Here is a 19,560-nt window from a genome sequence, read left to right on the forward strand (position 1 = left end):
CTCAGTGCTCATTGAGGGCTCCCGTGGTTCGTGCTCTTAAGGAAGAAGTGAAGCCTTGGTTGATTTAAGATAATCTGCAAGCGCTATGGGAAGGAAAAAGTAACATGATATCGCTATTCTCGCCTTTTCAAGAATTTCAGGCCCTCGGCCAACGAGTACCAAATGTCAAACCAAACGTCTACAAGGTGCTTGTAATGTGGCAAACAGTATCGCTTTTATCAACAGAAACATACACTGGAACAACTTCAAATCAAATCCACCACAAATTCATGCTGGATTTGAGTCGTGTTCAAATTGTCACCCCTACTTAGGCGAGTACAATTATCATAGTTTCGCCGATTGACCATTGCCATAGCTACAAGCGATGCAACGCGGTACTGTATATTTTCTTTAAAACTGCTATACTAGACATGAATACACATAATCTCTTATCTCTGGGGCAACTTTTTGCCCCTTATATACAGATAAAGAATGGGTGGGCTATATGATTGGGATCATTTTCGTCCCAAGGTATTACAGGGGAGGGGACAAAAGAATAGCACACAATGACAATTATATGTGAGACCGTAACTGCGTCAATAAACTCTGCATACTCTGAAGTTTCTGATTGAGTTCTTTTACAGTCGCAAGATGCTGTGCAGACGGTTCTGAACTACCTAGGTCGGCAAGAAGAGCAGTGCACTTGGACTGTGAATCTGTAAATGCCTCCTCAAGTGAAGCCACTGTCGATTCCAAGGTTGCGGTTGTACTTGGGGTTTCAATAATCAAATTTGACTGAGAGAGCCCCGTGCTGGAAAAGCTGCCGCCCCTGCTGAGCTTTGCTGGTGAGAGCAACTTGTCGATGCCCTCAGTTCCTGCAAGTCATTTTCATATCCAAACTCACATGGCCCAAAATAATATATTTTAAAACTTATTGGCTATAATCACATACACCAGATTAAACTTGTTGGCAAAAATTTTATTTTTATTTTTTTTAAAAAGGTAACTAATTCCACTAATGAATCGAGTAACGCATGGCAACAGATGTCAACAGATTGAATTTTTTTAGCGTAACAATCTCAGGACTTGGAAGGGAAGAACACCTCAACCCTGATTAGAATTAATGGAGATGTATATGTTGGATGACAATCAGTTTAGTAGCGTACCAAGGTTGCTTAGTTGTTCCATTGCAGCCTCACCAATGGACCCCTCCAGCTTGAGTAACCGCAGAATTCCAGCTGTCATTCGACCCATTGATTCAACTTCCGACTTGCACAGAAAAGTAAGATGTTGCAACTCATCCTTCGTTACAACCGCCTCAATCTATGGAGACAAAAAAGTTAATAATGCAGAATACTTCATGGAAGATAAAATACAGTTGTTGAAAAAACGCATTACCGGTTGCTTAACAGAGAATTTCACATTTTCCACAGCCCATTCCACCATTTTGTGATCAACCGGGTCCTCTGGTATCACCATGCGAACTTCAAGATCTATACCTGCAGATGTCTCAGTAGTTTCCTTGATCCCATTCGCAGGTAAGACAGCAACATTGTTAGACTTCTGAGAATGTGGCTTTAGTATCTGCAAGCCTTCCACACCAACCTGGAACCATATTAAAATGCATGAGATAATATTTCAATATCTGTTTGATTAAAATGCAGGTGCATAAATGATGAAATTGAAATCAATCACAAACACTTGCACATTTTTGCATTCGATAATATTCTAATGAAAGCAAACTATATCTAGAGTGTCGGAATATTGATCTTGAACGCAGCACAGGCGCAACCAACCAAGTTCCACCTAAGAATATACTGAGAATTGTCAGCTCATTAGAACTATAAAAATTAAAATTAAAAAAATTAAAAATAATAAAATAATAAAATAAAAAAGAACAAAACCTATGCATGATCTTTTGCTCATTTTGCCAAAATCTCAAACTGCATGACATTGACTCAGTTCTACTCTAACATAAAGCACTACCAACTGTTAGGTCGCTTAGAATTACATCTCCAAATTGCACCCAACTGTGAGATAGTTCTGAGCGCATGAGCAAGACAACTTCTCACCCTACTATAATGACCCACTTGAGGTAAAGCGCAGAATTATCATTATCATACTTCACTACTACTTAACCAAACAGAAAGCTCAACAAACCAGTTAAGAAAATGGTACATATATTTTTCAGAAATGAAACAGAAATTGATTAGTTCAAAAATCAAGTACAAAGTGCGGGTGAGAAATCTTGTAGGACCACCACCAAATTACGATAACAAAAAGAAGGCCAAACATTCTAGTCTAACAACCCTGCCTCATCACTCTCTCTTCCTAGTGAAGCAATTGTCAGCAGCTGTATCATTCCATGATCCAAGGTAAGTGGTAGCAAACCACATGCTCATTTACTTTCATGTGTGTCACTGTTATGACTACAGAACCAGGTAACATAGTGAACCAATACCATAACAGGGACATAATCTCAGCAATGCATGCAAGTTAAAAAAAAAAAAAGGAAAACTAATGAAAGGGCTTGAAAACTTTGAGTTTTAACAATAAGGACAAAATAAAGGGTAAAGTGAATAGTACCAGGTTTGACTTTTTAATATAAAAATGTGGTTTTTCGTTAAAGTGAACAGTCCCATGGGCTTTTCGTTAAAACTCCCAAAAAAAAATTAAAATACCTAAGATATCGCCCAGGAAGACCATAATTTACTTTTTTTTTCCCCAAGAAAAACCCAAAAAAAAAAATCTCAAAACGCTTCAATGATGCTGGCTTATTCATGTAAGCTGACCCTTTTGGAAAAAAGTCACATTTAATAATCAATATGCATGTATAATTCATCCAAGATGCCTTTCACAGGCAACCTTAAAAAGAGAAAAAGCCACAATGGAAAGAGTGAGAAATCCTTACTGTAACCAATTCCACAGGATATTTTTGGGTCCTGTATGACTTTCCATTACCATTCAGCATATGCTTTGGACCATTTTTTGCTTTTACATGCAGATTATGGAACGTTGTGTGCCAACACCTCTCTTCTCTTTGCACATCCTCATGATTGTCGAACCACCATCTTTCTGCAATCTCCCGTTCACCTTCAAGAGCAAATAACCAATTTTTGAACTCTACGGACACGTCTACATCATCTGGCTTTCCCAAGTGCAAGACCCCACTTTCTTTCCCATCTCCTGGACTTCCATCTGGAAGAAAATGGAATATATATATCCATTTGTGTAACAATGAATAAACTCAGCACTGATAATAAATTGACAAGGGAAAAAAGAACAGGATAAAATGACCTTGTGTGTATGTACCTAAACAGACAAAATTACCAAAATCATGTTCACGTACCCTCTTTCACATCAACAATGAGATGCGACGGTTTGAAAAGTTTTGACAGTGGTCCAGCTTGTAATTTTTCTAACTCCTTAGAGAGCCCCTTTCCTGGACCACCATCAGGGCCAAGTATTCCAAAGCGATGCAGCAGGGATTCAGCATAGTTCATTCCCCCACCTAGGCGTATGCCAGAGATACACGCCGACACATTCAGACTATGACACTCTGCATCTCGTTCATTTAAAGGAATTACGTGTACCATGCTTACGTCCAGAAATGGATTTACAAAAGCTTTTCCATTTGATTGATGTTTTATTTGGTTATGTATCCAAAATACAGGTCTCAGCTGAGGGTACCCATTTCCACTAGTTGAAAGACCATTTTCAACAGAAGTTAAAACTGAACCATTCTCATGTGCCAAGTTTCCCTCAGTGTCTACACAGTCCACCTCAACACTATCCCAATGTATAGTGGATGAAACAGCAACTGCACCACCAAGAGTTCTGTGAGTAACTTTTATAAAGAGATCATCCCCAATAAACTGAACCAGAGGCATTCCTTCAATATTCACAGAAGATGATTCCAGAAATTTAATCTGAAGATTTTTTACTGCCAAGCTTACCGCTGTATCATTGGGAACCTTGTCAATCAGCTTTAAGTCCATAGAATGATCCTTATTCTTTTTTCCAGTATTTTTTCCAACGAGAACAATCTTTTCACTAACTCTGCCAAAGTACGAATAAAGATCCAAAACAAAAAATAACTGTTCAACAGATGTGTTGGAGAGATAGTTTTGACAAGCTACCCCCACCCTGACAATACCACCGGGGGGAGGAACATTTGTTAATGGGCTCCCATCAGCAGTTACCATAGCTACTTCAACACAAGCATCTTTCAGCTCAACACATCTCCACGTGCCTGAATTCCCATCAAGAGAACTCTGAAGGCCAGCGGACTTGGTGCATTTTTCAAGTGACAAACTGATGTGCGATGCTCTAGCACTCCATTTCTTCTGGCTGGCATCAATTGGTTGATCTTCCCAAAGACAAAAACAAGCAGGATCCTTCTCCAGATTCAGTAACCTTAATTTTAGTGATGGTGACTCCGAAAATAACAAGTTCTCGATATGAAGCCTTGCTCCAGAAAAGGTACTCTGGTAGATACTGTCCTTGTTGTTAGCACGGTCACACAATTTATCTATGTCCAAAGGAACAGTCGCATCTAATTCCTTCAGGGTGAAAGTCAACGAATTGACTGAGAAATCTGGTAAAACAGCACCAGGATTGACTACAATTCCATCAGCCAGGAAGGAAGCGATCCTCAAACAGGATCCTTCTTGGAGATCAATCTAGAATTTAAACCAAAAAACAAACGGGAAAAAAAATTGAGAAATGATACTTGAAGGTTCACTAAGAAAAACAAATAAAAGATGTCAACACATACCATTAGGGGTTGACAATTAATTACTGTTTGTGAAGCAAAAGATGGAGGGACTGGGGATGGCTTGATCTGAAGAGAGTGAAGGCACAAAAAAGGGACACCTTTAATTGGCTGCCACTCCTGATCTCCCAAAGGATATATGGGAGGGCAAAAGTTCTTACCTGTCCAAACAATAGTACAAAACTGATAAGAGAATAATTTCAAACTACAGATAACCAACACCCAGCACACGGCCACTGGGTTAAATTTCGTTTTCTAGTGTACATAAATAAATTTATCCCATACCAAAGTCAGGAACATGGAGAGGTTCTTCAGAAACTGCATGCATTGATGGTTGAACCAAAGTGCAGGGAGGTCGTGAAAAGGTATCCCTACATTCCAGCCACCGACATAAATTATAACTTAGCCATAGGACTTAACATATATCAAATTGAAAGGGGAAGCCATTTCTCAAATTTAAACGTTTCCCACATAGAGCTAATTTACAAAATCATACTTTTCCGTTAAACTACATCCATAATTCATCGTGGCTTCAACAAAAGTAGAAATGCAATAGGACTAGTCACAAAATCACTTCAGATACAGTGCAGGTATGAACAAACAATTCCTACAGTTAACATATAATCCTTGTTAATTGTTACTGTTAGAGATATGTGAACTCCTACCTAAAAGATCAGGAAAAGAAATGCACAAAAGCAGAAACAACACCCAAAAGCTATACTTAGTAGAACCTAGTCAAAGCCCAACTGAGCTCCAGGAAAATGATGGGAAAACATACTACCACCAAATCTCTTGCAATATCCTAAATTAACAATATTTACCTTAAAAACAGTCCACCAATCAAAACCCTCGACAAGTTGTTGTCAATTTTTCCATCTGAAAGACTGGCCTGCAAAAGTGGATCCCCATATAAGATCCTGGACTCCTAATTGAGTTAAACAGACATGGAACTTCAAAAACACTACACTGCATGCATAAAACCTACAATTTGTATTCCCAACAATGAAATCAAAGACTCCAAAGTATTAATGTATTTTAGTGCTTAATAAGAGCTTTAAATAAGAATTGCACAGAATTCAAATTCGAAATATTTTTAATTTTGATTGTGGCAAATTTATTAAGTATAATATATTTTCTTACAGGACCCTCCTTGAAGTATAAGCACTCTGTAAACTGAATCTTATTTCAGTAATATGTAAACCCAAGAGTCCAATATGTAAGGGTTCAATCAAAGACTGAGATGATGGTAAGGAAAAGTTTAATCATATATGTAAGAGTCATAGAACATACCCGTGAGAAGAAGAGTGATTGCATCAAAAGTTCAAGCTTGAACTCTGCAAGTAAATCCAACATTTCTGAGAATGCTTCAATGTAAAAAACAAAAATAACAAAAGAAATAATCTGAATAAATGTACCAGGCAACCTCGCAGATACCAACAAATTGGGTTCCCTGGCCCATTTTTCTTTGTCGGTACATTGGGTTGTATAAAATACATGTTTTTTCAATGTACACAAGTATTAAGTCCCTATAACATTTGTAAAGGAAAATCACAAACCAGCATCTTTAATGCAAAGAAATATGTGGTCCACAACAATTGAGACAATAGAACGTCCTGCTGCTTGTGTGGATCGCTGCAAAAAATTCCATGAAAGATGTAGATAGATAGAGATTAGAGACAGAGAATAACAAGAGAATCATAAAATGTTAGCAGATAATGGATTGAGAATGAAGTAAAGCCAACAGCAAACCTGCTGAGTATTTGAATCAACATCTCCTCTATTCAGACATACGTACAATCCTGTCATAAAGCGAAGGAGAGCACGTAGTCCTGCACCACACGATTACATATTAGCACCAAGCTATACGTATACATGGTCTTATTATAATTTTAGAACCACTGAAACAGGTGATCAAATATAATTCACTTGTTACCTGGTTCACTTATAGCAGGACAAATGGCCTCTGTGATATGTAACTGAACCTCAAGTCCAAGTGGACTGTTTAATTCAGTCCTTTGCACTGTGATCTGGTCATAATCTCAAAGTCAAAAAAGATACACTGACACAAAGCCCAGAAAACACTTGAAGCTCTCTAGATTCACACTGATATATGGAGTAAAAACAAATCCATCGGTAATTAACTAAAAAGTTTATATCTACATTACATAAGCTTGTCCTGAAATTCCTTCTATAAAGCGCTCCCCACCAAAGAAAACTCGCTTTGCACCATCATCATCTCTCTGGTTTCTTCCATCTTCAGTACGTGCTATGTTAGCATCCATGAACATATCAGGGTGGGGAAGGAGATCAATAGACAAAGATTCCCACTCAAGTTTCTGGTAAGAAAGAATATATCATCATCATCATCATCATCATTTAATACTAATTCAAAACTGAGAAGTCTAACACTGCTGGACACAGAACAATATGGAACACAATAGTGATCTGATGCACAAAGATTAGTACATTACTTTGAACAAATATATGAACTTTTTGTCACTGGAGAATTCCCGTGATTCCTTAAGACTGACAACCTGTAACGGGACATTAGTTCAAATAAGCTGGTGAAATTACGGAACTGGTCAAGAAATGAATGTATGAGCAGAGCAACCAACACATTACCTGCCAATTTTCATTGGTAGTATACAGAAAAAGGTTCCGTATAGTTATAGAGGCCAGAGGTGATGCCCTGTGGTACAAATAAAAAAATTAAAAAAATGAGAGAAGAATGAGAATATGCACTAACCTATACAACTGCATATTTCAAAGGCTTATTTTTTGCAAAGCCCCGTGTAACTCGACCTCAATCCCAAAATTTCCCCCCTGGAACTAAACTATCACCACTTTGAACTCTGGAACTCAATATTCGCTCCACTTTGGAGCGATTCCATTTCTTCCGTGAAATGGTTGCCAAATGTGCTGATGTGGAAGATATTTTGCTTATGTCACGTACAATTGGAAGAAGAGAGAAGGGTATTTTGGTCAAATCATCAAGTCTCCTCCCTTCTTTCTCAAAAGAACCTGCAAACTGGAGCGCCAAATCCATCAGTCAAAAACTGAAAACTTCACACATCACTTCCAAAATTCGTAGAGCAGCCCCAAATCCCAATATTTGCTATTTGCCAATTTGAATTCTTGCATCTTGGTTGTAATGGGTAGGGTCCTTCATGCCCAACTAAAAGTTAAAAGTGAAAGCAAGCGAACTCTGTAACTGGAAGTTTCAACTCAAAACCAAAAAAAGAACCTAAATTTTAAATTAAAAGATAGAGAGAGAGAGAGAGAGAGATGAAGAAAGTCGCAGAGCAAGTGATGCGTTCTTCACAGTGGCGCTTTGCTCCACTAAACCTACCCCAAAACACCTGCAACCCCGTGCCTATTGCCGGCTCCTCCTTAAGCTGACATTTCCAACAACAATGACTATGTTTTGACTTCGACAGTCCTACTCATTGTCATGTTACCTTAGAAAATGACTTTTAAGTGCCACCTATGCTTTAATTACTAAATTACCCTTCCATCAGCGCATTTAACTTAATTTTAACAGAATAAACGGAAACTGACCAAAGTGAAGCAGATATAGAGTTCCAAGGTGCAAAGTGGTGATATTTTAGTTTCAGGTGGGAAAGTGGGATTGAAGTCGAGTTATAAGGGGCTTTACAAAAAATAAGCCTATTTAAATGTCAAAGAAATCCTAGAGCCTGTCCCTATAGTGTTTTTGCCAAAAAACCTGAACTTGTGAGTCCTGCAGTTTTTTAACTAAAGATCCTAAACTATCATCCTGAATACTTAAGATATTGCCAGCCAAAACCTCCAGCAAGCAAAACCTTCGGCTTCCTGCTACTTTTGGCCATCAACATCTACTACCTTTCTGTTATTTTCCTGAAGCATACTTCCTCCTCTCACAGACCCAGAACTTAAACATTTAAATCTTCACAAACCACGAATACCATATGTGATCACACAGGCTAATTCCTACTATGTCCACCTATATCAACTGGCCTATATAATAAGTTATCACAGATACACATGCCATTTTAAGAGGTAAAAGATCTACTTGTTGATTTGCGTAAACTCAATTCCTTTTTTGGAGCCAAAAGTTCTTGATCATAAACCAAATTCCCCCAAAAGGGATCCATAAATAAGAACGTCGTGACTGCACATGGTAAATATGATATCACATATTGAAGAATTTCCACCTGATATATCTATATTAACTTCAATCTAAGGTTAAAAATCTACAAAAGTTATCAAGTGTTCTTAAAAGGCCAGCTCGTTGAGGATAAGAGCATTTCTGGCCATATTCGTTTCTGAATATATAACTAGAGAGCTGGGACTGAGAAATTACCAACTAGCGCCTTCTTGGCTTCGACCACCCCCACGAGTCTCAAGTAGAAGATTAACTGTGAGAATCTCCAAAGTCATTCCATCTGCAATCTGATCATTTTAAAAAAGATCAATAACGTAACTTCCAGAATAACTGTTCAAATCTCTATGCATGCTCAAAAAACCCAAAGAAGACACTCATCAGTAAGGAAGCTTGCAAGAAAACTTTACAGGCCTGGATTTTCAATTGATTTGAGCTACTAATGATACCATTGAAAAGGTCAGTATGAGTTGACCTTTTTTTTAGAAGAAACAAAACTTATCGAACAATTAAAATTGTGCAACAATACAAAAGCAGAGGACCAGAAATTCCACTTCACAGAACAAAACAAGAATAGAAAATAGACGAAATGTAGGAATGAAAAGTGAATTACAAAAAGCATGAGAGCAAGGGAGTAATTGAATGAATGAAAGGTCAGGACCTAACAAAACTCATATAATCTCAGTTGCCATACTTCGGTGATAATTAGCCAGATACACTAAAAAAGACTGGAGCTTTATTTGACAAATTTCATCTTGTTAACAAGCTATAATTGCCATTCAGCAACAAACATGAAATGCGTCAAGAATTCAATGCCATTTGGCAACAATCTCTCCCTTTACAAGTGATAGCTAATTATTTTTATTCTTCCTGAGTTTTGAAGTTTCATCAGTCTTAAAGAATGACAAGATTATTTACTTTCTGCATAGAGAACACATAACTGCACTGACTGAACCTCACCTTATCAGCAAATCCATAACCACTACCCATTGCCGAGCTAGAGGATGATGGGGAACTGCACACAAGAATTTGTTTACTCAGTAAAACCATGACTACACTATAAAACTTGTTTCAATCTTGAAATGTATAATCAAGCACCTCCTTGGACTCCTCTCATCCAAATCTGACTTCTCCTCCAAAACCAAATCAAGCCTATCAATTTGCACGACAATCGGCTCTATTTGCACATTACTGACAGATGGGAGCTATCAAACCACACAAAGAAGGGTCATTGACTTAACTCATATCCGAAAATGAATTGAGAAATAATGCATATAAAGGAAACCATCTGGAATATACATCTACCCTAAGCTCTCACCAAAGCATCACATCTTGCACAACGATATACTCAACTAAATTCGAGAGTTTTGTAACAATTAAGAGAGTATACACAAAAAGCCAACACATTTTAACTTCTCGGCCAGACACCATATCAATCGAAACCAATTGAATTATACCAAACACACGACAATCAGAATTAACAGTCACCAACCACTATCTCCAACTTTCCAACTTTGGCCGTGGCTACATTCAGTGCCGGCGGCAATCCCATGCTCGAATGCAAAGCATCGCCATTGATATCTGCCAAATTCAAAAACAAATCAATGAAACCCTACTACAACGAATTGAGCAAACAAATCCTTGAAATTTACCTAAATTAGAAAGCTGGACCGTCCGTCCCTGCAACTTGAACTGGTCTCTGGAGAAAGATTTCAACCAATATTTGAGAGTGTACTCCAGCGCCCGAGCCAATATCGACTCCATACCTTGCAGAACTTCTACAACGCCCTCGAGAATTCAAACAAATCGTCAATGGAAGCTTTCCGCCGCGGATCTGCGCCGATGCGAAATGTGGAAAACCGTAATCGGGTTCGGATCGGGGGCTCTGGCTGGCGGGTGGAGCATGCATTTGGAGTTCCAAAACCGAGAGGCAACTTGTTTCCCTTTCCGCTTTGCTTTTTTTCGATGTTGCAGGTGGGAATCTCAAAAGAGTAAGAATGGAAAGAGCCGGGGATGGGGTGGCACGTGAGGGAGGGAGGGGACCGTACGAATGGCACGTGAGGGAGGGGGGTTTCTTGGGGTGTCAGAAATTCAGTGTCGGGTTACAAATATGCTATGACGACGACGACGACGGTCAGTATAACAGTTTGATTATATTCGGATTTTAAGTTTAAATCTGGTAAATAGTAAATTCGATATTAAATTAGATTGTTCATTATATAATTTAATTAAACTTTTCATTTTTTTAGTGTAAAAATATTATTGTATAAAATATATATATATGCTATGATGATATGATCCTTTTCATTTTGCAATGATTGCGATAGATTTCGTCATTTTACATTTTTGGATACTATTTTGAACATCATCTTTTCAAAAATAAAGTTGTTTGAATTCATTTAATCATCTTTACAAAATTAAAGTTGTTCGAATTTGTTTAATCATTTGATGATTAGTGAATTGTGGAAATTGTTGATAATACAACGTATATAATTAATCTAACAAAACCAATTAATTTGTTTATTGAATTACAAGTAGAAAGGAAACACGGGTATCGTATGAAAACGTCAAATAACATTGAAGATTTACGCTTACCACATATTTGTACATCATTTGTATCATCTCTCTAATAAAAGTAATATCCAACAACATATGTGGATTACATCTCTATTAAAAAGTGTTCAAATACGTTGTAGAGTATAAATTTTTGTATAAATAAATCAACTATATCTATCACTAAAAAGCCAAAATGTTGACATTAATAATCAAACAATTCAACAACTTATAATTTTTTTAAAACAGTTTTGGTAGATCCGACCCTGAAGAATGATCTAGAATTGTTGCTAATGACTCCGTACGATGTTTGGGTGGGTTTATTAGATGTCTTGGATTGTTTACGCTAAAGATAGTTAACCAAAATGAATTGTAGTTTGATAGGATTTCTTTTTAATTGTTGTCCACCCATTAAGAGAGTTGACCAAAGAGATCAAATTCTTATTTCTATGGCAAGAAAAGCTCATCACAATTAATATAAATAAAGCTACAAGGTTAGGGATAAAGACACATTCTCATACACATGAGTAATTTTCTATTTTTATTGTCCCCTCTCTCACGCTTTTAAAATTAGTTTCACAACACGTTATCAGCACGAAGTGTCTCTACGAGAAAGATAGGATCCCGAAGGAAACCAAACCACCCAGTATGAAACTGAAGTGCGGAGGATTCTAGATTGTCACAGTGTTGTCTAAAGCATGCCAAAGGCTTTCACTGATCACGATCACATATATCAATTGCAAACGCATATGCAGGGATACACGTGCCTAACAAATGTCAAGTTAACGTGGAGCAAGGACGTGTATGTTGGTTATTTAGTTTGAGAAGAGATTATCTCTGAATCTCTTCCACCAAAGTCGTCAGATCAAGTAATTCATGCCTTTCAAATTTAATCAAACGACCCACCTGTTTTGACCTCTTAAAAGCTGTAATAATTTTTGGCCGTTGGATGAAAATTGAAAGACTCGGATCACTTGATCCGGTGGCATCCGGTGACATTGGTGGAAGAGATCCAGAGAGGATATGTTCTCATTTAGTTTATTTTATTAAAGATTCAAAGCTATATTCATTATTTTAAAGAGTCATGTCTAATGGGGATAATCATGTCTTTTACAAAAGGGTAATGTTATAGAGGCTAAATTTTTAAACTAAATTTTGTGAACCAAATGATGTGGTTGTTGATGGTCGGATTATTACTTAAGTGTTGATTAACGTGTTTATTTCCTATTAGTGAGATGTGATTTAGTTTGCAAATTTGGTTTAAAAATTTGGTCTACCTAGAAGGCTAGAATCACCCTTTACAAAAGGGTGTAGAGAGTTTTATAAATAGGAAACTCCTCAAACATAAAATAGATGTTCAATTATTTTCTCTCTCTCCCTACTATAGTACTCATCTATATTCCCTATTATTTTCCTACTCATCTTTATCATTAATGAGCAATTCATCACTAATTGGCACATCGTCTACTATAATCGTGCGTATGGATAAGACACTCTGTGAGATTCAAAGGTTGTATCTTGAAGTTGTAGACAGCCATTATAATCTATATGTAGGGAGACGTCTACATCTTTAGGACAGTGACAACACATCTCTCTTAATACCACAAGTCATATTATTTCTTACTTTTTCCTATTTACTGCTGTGTTTATTAATATGTGTATTTGCTGCTTATGAGTTTGTCTAATTGAATGTTTTTACATGTGTATGATGACTATAATAATTTAGTTAAAATGGAAGGGTGGGAGATCCGTTGGGTAACCAGATACACGGGCAGTTAGCCAACCACATGCTCGGTCATGTTGGGCAGTAGGTACATCGGTGGTTAGCCATTCACATGCCCCACCTTGAAGCGTGGGAGACCCATTGGTTCGAAGGATTGTATCCCCAAAAGAGGAAACAAATAGCACATACTAGTCAAACTAGTTTGGATCCTATCATTGTCTTTGATCCATCGCATGAGATTATTCTAGAGTATGGTAGAGTCTTGGAAGAAAAACAGTCTTCTCCTAAGAATTGAGAGATTTCGTCCACTATATTAGCTTGGATGTGGTTTGGAACCATAATGAGGTTATCGTCGATGATGCATTTGCATTTACACATTGCAGTGGATATTAAAATTCTGATTAGCGATGAGGTCGAATTCATTTCATTAACGAATGTCATGTAGAACTGATTAGCCAAAATGGAAGGAAGCAATTCAAGTTGAATTTGATTCCTTAGCAAAGGGTAAAGTGTTTTGACTTGTAGTTCCAACTCCATTTAGTGTGAAGCTTGTTGGCTACAAGTGGGTGTATGTAAGGAAATGTAATGAGAAAAATGAAATAGTGCGTTACAAAGCACACCTTGTAGCATAAGGCTTCTCTCAACACCCTGAAATTGACTGTGAGAAGACTTATTCCCCCAAAATGGACGTCACAATTCTGCTACCTTGTCAATCTGATAGTTTTCAAAAGACTAAATAGTAGCTCATGGACATGGTCACAACTTATCTATATGAGGACCTAGATACAAATATTTATATGAAAGTTCGTAAAGGACTTGTATTGACTGGATCAAATAGTTCCCGACCACAAACACTGTCTATTAGATTGAGACATTCGTGTTACGTATTGAAGCAATGTGAGTTTCATTTAATATAGTGGTGATACATATAACGATTTAGTATCTCTAGTATTACCCATCATAATGAAAATGTGAGTTTTCGTATACAATTGTAGCATACGTTATGATTTAAGAGTTTAAGACGTGTCAAAGAAGAAGTATGAAAGGAATGCTTCTATATTAAATGTAGAATAAATATAGCTAGAATTAAGATTTTGTATATATTCAGCGACAAATCTACTTAGGGAGAGCGGGTGGTACGGGACACTTTAGAGGTTGAGAACAAAGCTTGTAAATGTCCTCCATCTCTAGGGACTCTTCAAATGTCTCATTCGGTCCATATGGAACCTTTTTATGTCCATTAAATGTTCTATGAAAAAGTTATTCAGCATATCTTCATAGCACTTCGCAGGATGACAGACACACTGAATGCTTGACAAAATACCCAACTAAAATCTTTATAAAAAAAATAACGCATTATTTTTGTTGAAAAATAAATATTTGATTTTACACTAGGATCCCCCGAAATTAAAATTCTAAACCACGCACTATTTTTTATTGAACCCACCACGATATGTGAAATTGAATATATGCCTTGTTTGCGCAGCCGATAGAGAGGCAGAGAGCCCAAATTCTCTCGGTTGCCAAGAATAAGTTGGTTCTTTGCTTACTACGTTGCTTCGCAAGCTACTTTACGTAACTCGATGATGGATAGTCTCCGCAATTTTGCTTGACAACAATGCCAAGTGAACTGGTATTTGCTGGGCTAATTACTAATTTGCCCCCAAATTCTTTCGGTCACACATATTATATTTGTGTTTAGTTTGATACCTAGTCAGTAACTGATTCATTGACATTGTACGCTCTAACCTAGTTGCTAGTCCTTCCCGTTAGATGTAAAATATCATTGTATACAAAATAAATAAGGGACAAGGCCAGGCCAATTTTTAAAGCAAATTGTATATAACTCTCTATGTACATATACATGTTAATTTTCCAAGGTAAAACAGTTCAAACAATTTCATTAGTAATCATCTTATCATTATTATTTTTGACGAGGGAGAAGAACTTATATAAACCGAGTTCACCATTACATTTCGTCTCTTGTCCAATAATTCATAGTCATGTGCACGTTTCTTTCACATGAATATATTATTGAATCAAGACATCATGTGACGGTGAAATCATTCTATATCAGTTGCTCTCTTGATGAGGACCAGACGACTTTGTTTAGATTAGCATTTGAGATAGACAAGTGCTTGGTAAAGATTCCCAAATCTGTAATCCAATGCTTGCTCAAGATTTATATCTTACATATGTGAATATATGTTGCCAATTAATCTCTTTCCTGTGTCCCACTCGCCACTCAACAAGCTGTCCTTAAATCTCATGAAGCCTTTTCTAATTATGCTTTCGGCTTTGTTCTTCTTTTCTCCCCTAATGACGTCCAACTAAATGACCATGATTATTACCTTTGATATAGATGGGTCGGGCTCCCCAAGTTTGGTCGTGAAGTGACAGAGCCGGTCCTATTCATCAAAGATTTCAGGTTAAAGCCCGAGTGTGGAGAATTCAATCTTCATGTTCGAGAGATCAGAAACTTAAAGCAGGAGTCGATGCTCCGAGCTGATAAATCTACTTGATTATAGCCATAGACATGGTGAAATTCTCTATAACCTTTCAAACTTGAAGATGGTAAATTATTGTAATTTGCTATTAGTTATGTTCCTTAAAAAATAAAAAAATAAAAAAAAAATGTTTTTGGATTGAATTTTGACCAACTCTGCGGCCTTGGGACCCGAGGTTTACCGGAGCTGAGTCCCCGACGCCATGTTTTGAATGACAAACCTAATCCTCATGTACAATCATTGACCAGTGTGTAACTTGACGAAAATCGCACCCTTTCGTATTAAATATATTAAATATATCGTTTATAAAAATAAAAAACTCAGGTACTCATTGATAATTAATTTTGATGCCAATCAAACGTCACAGTTACCATGTTTTATAAATTTTTTCACACTCTGTGACAAAATCCTTATCTGGAAGTTAACCGAAATGAATACAGCATCAGCAAAACTGCCTTGCTGTGTGTGTTGATATGCTAAATTTAGTTTACTCCCCTCCGCTCTTTATTGCAGATGACGTCATCATCTTGTCTTCGAGTCACTAGTCTCCTCCACAACCACATGCAGGTTTTATTACGGCATGATGGCCTTTTCCAGACGTGAGGATCATGCACATGTTATACGGCAGTACCTAACAAAAAGGTAAATTACACTTTCACGTATCAGATTTGGGGTCTATTTCAATTCCTTACAATATTTTCAAAACATTTCACTTTCATACCTTAAGTACTATTTTATTTCAAAATAATACATCCGTTACATTTTTCATCCATTGATTTGTTAAATGATGACGTGGCTGTCACGTGTATGCTACATGGCTGCCAAATGTCTGCTACGTGGCAAATAAAATAATTTTTTAATTTTTTTAAAAAAACCTGAATTTTCTCAAAAAAAAAAAAAAATTGAAAAAAAAGAGAGTAAATTATACTTTCATACCTCAGGTTTGGGGTCTATTTCAATTCCTTACAACATCTTTAAAACATTTCACTTTCATACCTTAAGTACTATTTTATTTCAAAATAATACATCCGTTACATTTTGCCATCCATTGATCTGTTAAATGCTGATGTGGCTGCCACATATATGTCATGTGGCTGCCAAATGTCTGTCATGTGGCAAATAAAATATTTTTTTTTAATTTTTTTTAAAAACCTGAATTTTCTCAAAAAAAAGAGAAAAAAATTGAATGTATTATCTGTCATTTTACAGTTTAATGTTAGTTTTGTGTCAATATTATAGAATATTGTGCTAAAAATATGAGGTGACAGAGAGTCTATCGAGAGTACTTTTAAGAGGGCATTCTTTGCATTTCTTGAAAATATAGAGAAATGTTAAAATGGTTCTCAAAAGTGGGACTCCATGTCACCTCATTTTTTGGTACAATGTTTTAGAGAAATGTTAAGCAGACTCACTTAAAAGTGAGGCTCTCCATGAATTTTCTGTCACATCATGTTTTTGACACAATATTTTATAATGTTGACACGATAATTGACGTTAACATATGAGATGATAAGAACTCCATGAAATGTCTCATTTGAGAGTCTCCTTAGAATTTATCTTTTATAATATTGTCACGATAATTAATAAAAAAAATCTCTTTAACATTTCTCTATATTTTCCCCTCCACTTATATATGGTCATGATTAATATGATTACATGGAACCTTGTGGAAACCAAGTTAAGCTTCTCTTGATATTGCAACTTGCAAGTTAGAAAAATGCAGTCAAATACTTACAGCTTGTTGGCTTTGCAACTTGCAGAGTTTGATTAGCAGGCAAAAGTTCATTGAATGTGTAACTTGTGCATGCATGTTGGCCAAAGATAAAAATTTATCTGACCAAACGGTTGGTAGCAGAAATGATTTTCATACACTTTTATTTATTTTTGTTTTTTAAATTATCTTTGCTTTAGCATTTTTTTGTAAAAAAGAAAAAAATAACTTACAACGAGGACCGTCTATGACGAATCATCCTAATTGGGTATATGTCACATGAACTTTATGCAAAATGTTATATAACAAAAATGAGTATGTAGATAGCACCACCCTATAAGTACGGGGGGCGGATCTATGATACCACTTGTTTGCACAATTTTTTACACAAGTTTTTGTAATGTATTTAAGAATTCAAACCGTCGCCACTCAGTATTATGGCCTGATGATATTTCTCTTCGCATATAAAGTGAGATGTAACATCCCATATTGCCCAGGGGAGTGATCCTTAAATGTATATTCCCATCTTTACCTAACACGAGGTCTTTTGGGAGCTCACTAGCTTCGGGTTCCGTAGGAACTTCGAAGTTAAGCGAGATGGGGCTAGAGCAATCCCATGATGGGTGACCCACTGGGAAGTTGCTCGTGAGTTCCCAAAAACAAAACCGTGAGGGAATGGTAAGCTCAAAACGGACAATATCGTGCTACGGTGGTGGAGCGGGCCCGGGAAGTGATCCCACCCGGGCGGGGATGTGACAGAGAGGTCTTAGGTTTGAATCTCGTGGATGACGAATTTGATACCAAATTAAGTTGCCAATTGTGTGGCTTAGCCGAACTCTCCTCCCCTAGTATAAAAATATCGATGTACTAAAAAAAGAATTTGAACCGTTTATCTTCTAGAGAATTATTCATAGACCATCATTACAAAAAAAAATTAGACAAATAAAAAATCATTAAGACATTCATTTATAGTGAAGAAAATGGACGAATACGGTTCTACCAGTAAACCCTAAACTCTTAGATATGATTTCAGATTTGAGTGATTTTTTATAGACACGATATTTGAGAAAAAACCTAAAAAATAAACAGTTCAAATTGTTGAAATACACAACAAAACGATCTTTACAAAACATGTGTAAAAATTTGTGTAAAAAAGTAGTAACACATATCGGTCCCATATGCATATATATTATATAGGGAGCATTTGAAGGGTTATTTTATGCTTGAGGTCCAAGAAAAGGAAACTTGGAAACCAAGCAGCAGGAAGACAACATCGGATTCCCCTCCTAAATGTCATGCTTAACCCACTTTACCACTCCACTTATCAATGTCTCCTCCGTCGGATCACGTCAACAACTTTCACCTATTTTTTCTTGGACGGTTTTCTATTTATTTTTATTTTTAATAAAATATTCGTTATGTATATTTTCTGAACAAACAATATTATTTATACAAATGAGAAACCAGTATGTATTTTAATATCTGTAATAATTGGTATGTCTTTTTATATATGTTTACAAAATTAATAAGAATTTTAATGATTTGCTTATAATGAAAGTAAAATACCACCACAACTTATTTTATGTGGAAGACACGATCACAATATTTACTATCACATCGAATAAAAAAATCTAGTTTGATATTTAAATGTGTAATGCTATGCCTAAAGCTTAAGGGATCTAACCGATTAGAAGGCTTGTTGTTCGCATACTTATTCTTTTTTTTCATTCTCATATTCTAAATTCCTCTTATTTATAATAAATAAGCATTACAAAATATTATTGGTGAGATTTTGAATCTTTTCTGTTTGTTGAACTTATATTTTCATAGGACTTGTTTGGAAGTATTGTTAAAATAACTGAAAACGCTTTTGATCATAATAGTTTTGGGTTCCAAAAGAACTTTTTAGTGTTTTTTTGGAAAAAAGTCACAAGTATTTAGTTTTAAGCATATGAACATCATGTGTCATCACAATCCCACAAATAAATCATTAAAATGAAAAGAAATACTACAAAAAATGAAAAACAAAAAGTAGCAGTCTCATTCTATTAGATCTTATGATCCAAGAAAAATGTGGCTATCTATCATTCGATCTTAATTCAACAGTAGGTGATCATTTAACTTTGGTAATTGTTACCTTTTTATTCATCGTTGAGTTAATGTTAGGGTTAG

General features: G+C 36.3%; 1 protein-coding gene across 2 annotated transcripts; it reads right to left on the bottom strand.

Moving 5' to 3' along the window:
• Positions 1 to 62: 62 nt before the first annotated feature.
• On the bottom strand, positions 63 to 10,969 carry LOC137714806 (uncharacterized). 2 transcript variants are annotated; one of them, XM_068453941.1, is made up of 20 exons: positions 10,547 to 10,969; positions 10,387 to 10,475; positions 9,993 to 10,099; positions 9,855 to 9,909; positions 9,096 to 9,184; positions 7,376 to 7,442; positions 7,225 to 7,287; positions 6,919 to 7,089; positions 6,687 to 6,780; positions 6,503 to 6,582; positions 6,310 to 6,385; positions 6,044 to 6,087; positions 5,575 to 5,642; positions 5,039 to 5,124; positions 4,757 to 4,914; positions 3,329 to 4,661; positions 2,891 to 3,177; positions 1,378 to 1,584; positions 1,146 to 1,302; positions 63 to 854 (listed from the first exon to the last, which is right to left on the bottom strand). In XM_068453941.1, exons 1-20 carry the CDS (start codon positions 10,656 to 10,658, stop codon positions 553 to 555), a joined length of 3,645 nt encoding a protein of 1,214 aa, XP_068310042.1. In that variant the 5' UTR covers positions 10,659 to 10,969; the 3' UTR covers positions 63 to 552. The 2 variants fall into 2 exon arrangements, with proteins under 2 accessions (XP_068310042.1, XP_068310043.1); XM_068453942.1 differs by lacking the exons at positions 9,096 to 9,184; positions 9,855 to 9,909; positions 9,993 to 10,099; positions 10,387 to 10,475; positions 10,547 to 10,969 and adding an exon at positions 7,556 to 7,723 and having other exon boundaries at positions 71 to 854.
• Between the last annotated feature and the right edge of the window lie 8,591 nt (positions 10,970 to 19,560).

The sequence above is a fragment of the Pyrus communis genome, chromosome 14 (genome assembly GCF_963583255.1).
Source record: "Pyrus communis chromosome 14, drPyrComm1.1, whole genome shotgun sequence".
Lineage (NCBI taxonomy): Eukaryota > Viridiplantae > Streptophyta > Magnoliopsida > Rosales > Rosaceae > Pyrus > Pyrus communis.

Bases quoted from the DNA above. Each gene is read 5' to 3' on its own strand.
- LOC137714806 (XM_068453941.1), bottom strand. From the start codon at position 10,658: ATGGAGTCGATATTGGCTCGGGCGCTGGAGTACACTCTCAAATATTGG. The intron at 7,090-7,224 runs GTAATGTACTAA...CTTTCTTACCAG, and splicing joins AGTTCATATATTTGTTCAAA to AAACTTGAGTGGGAATCTTT. The intron at 4,662-4,756 runs GTATGTGTTGAC...TTTAAATTCTAG, and splicing joins TTAATTGTCAACCCCTAATG to ATTGATCTCCAAGAAGGATC.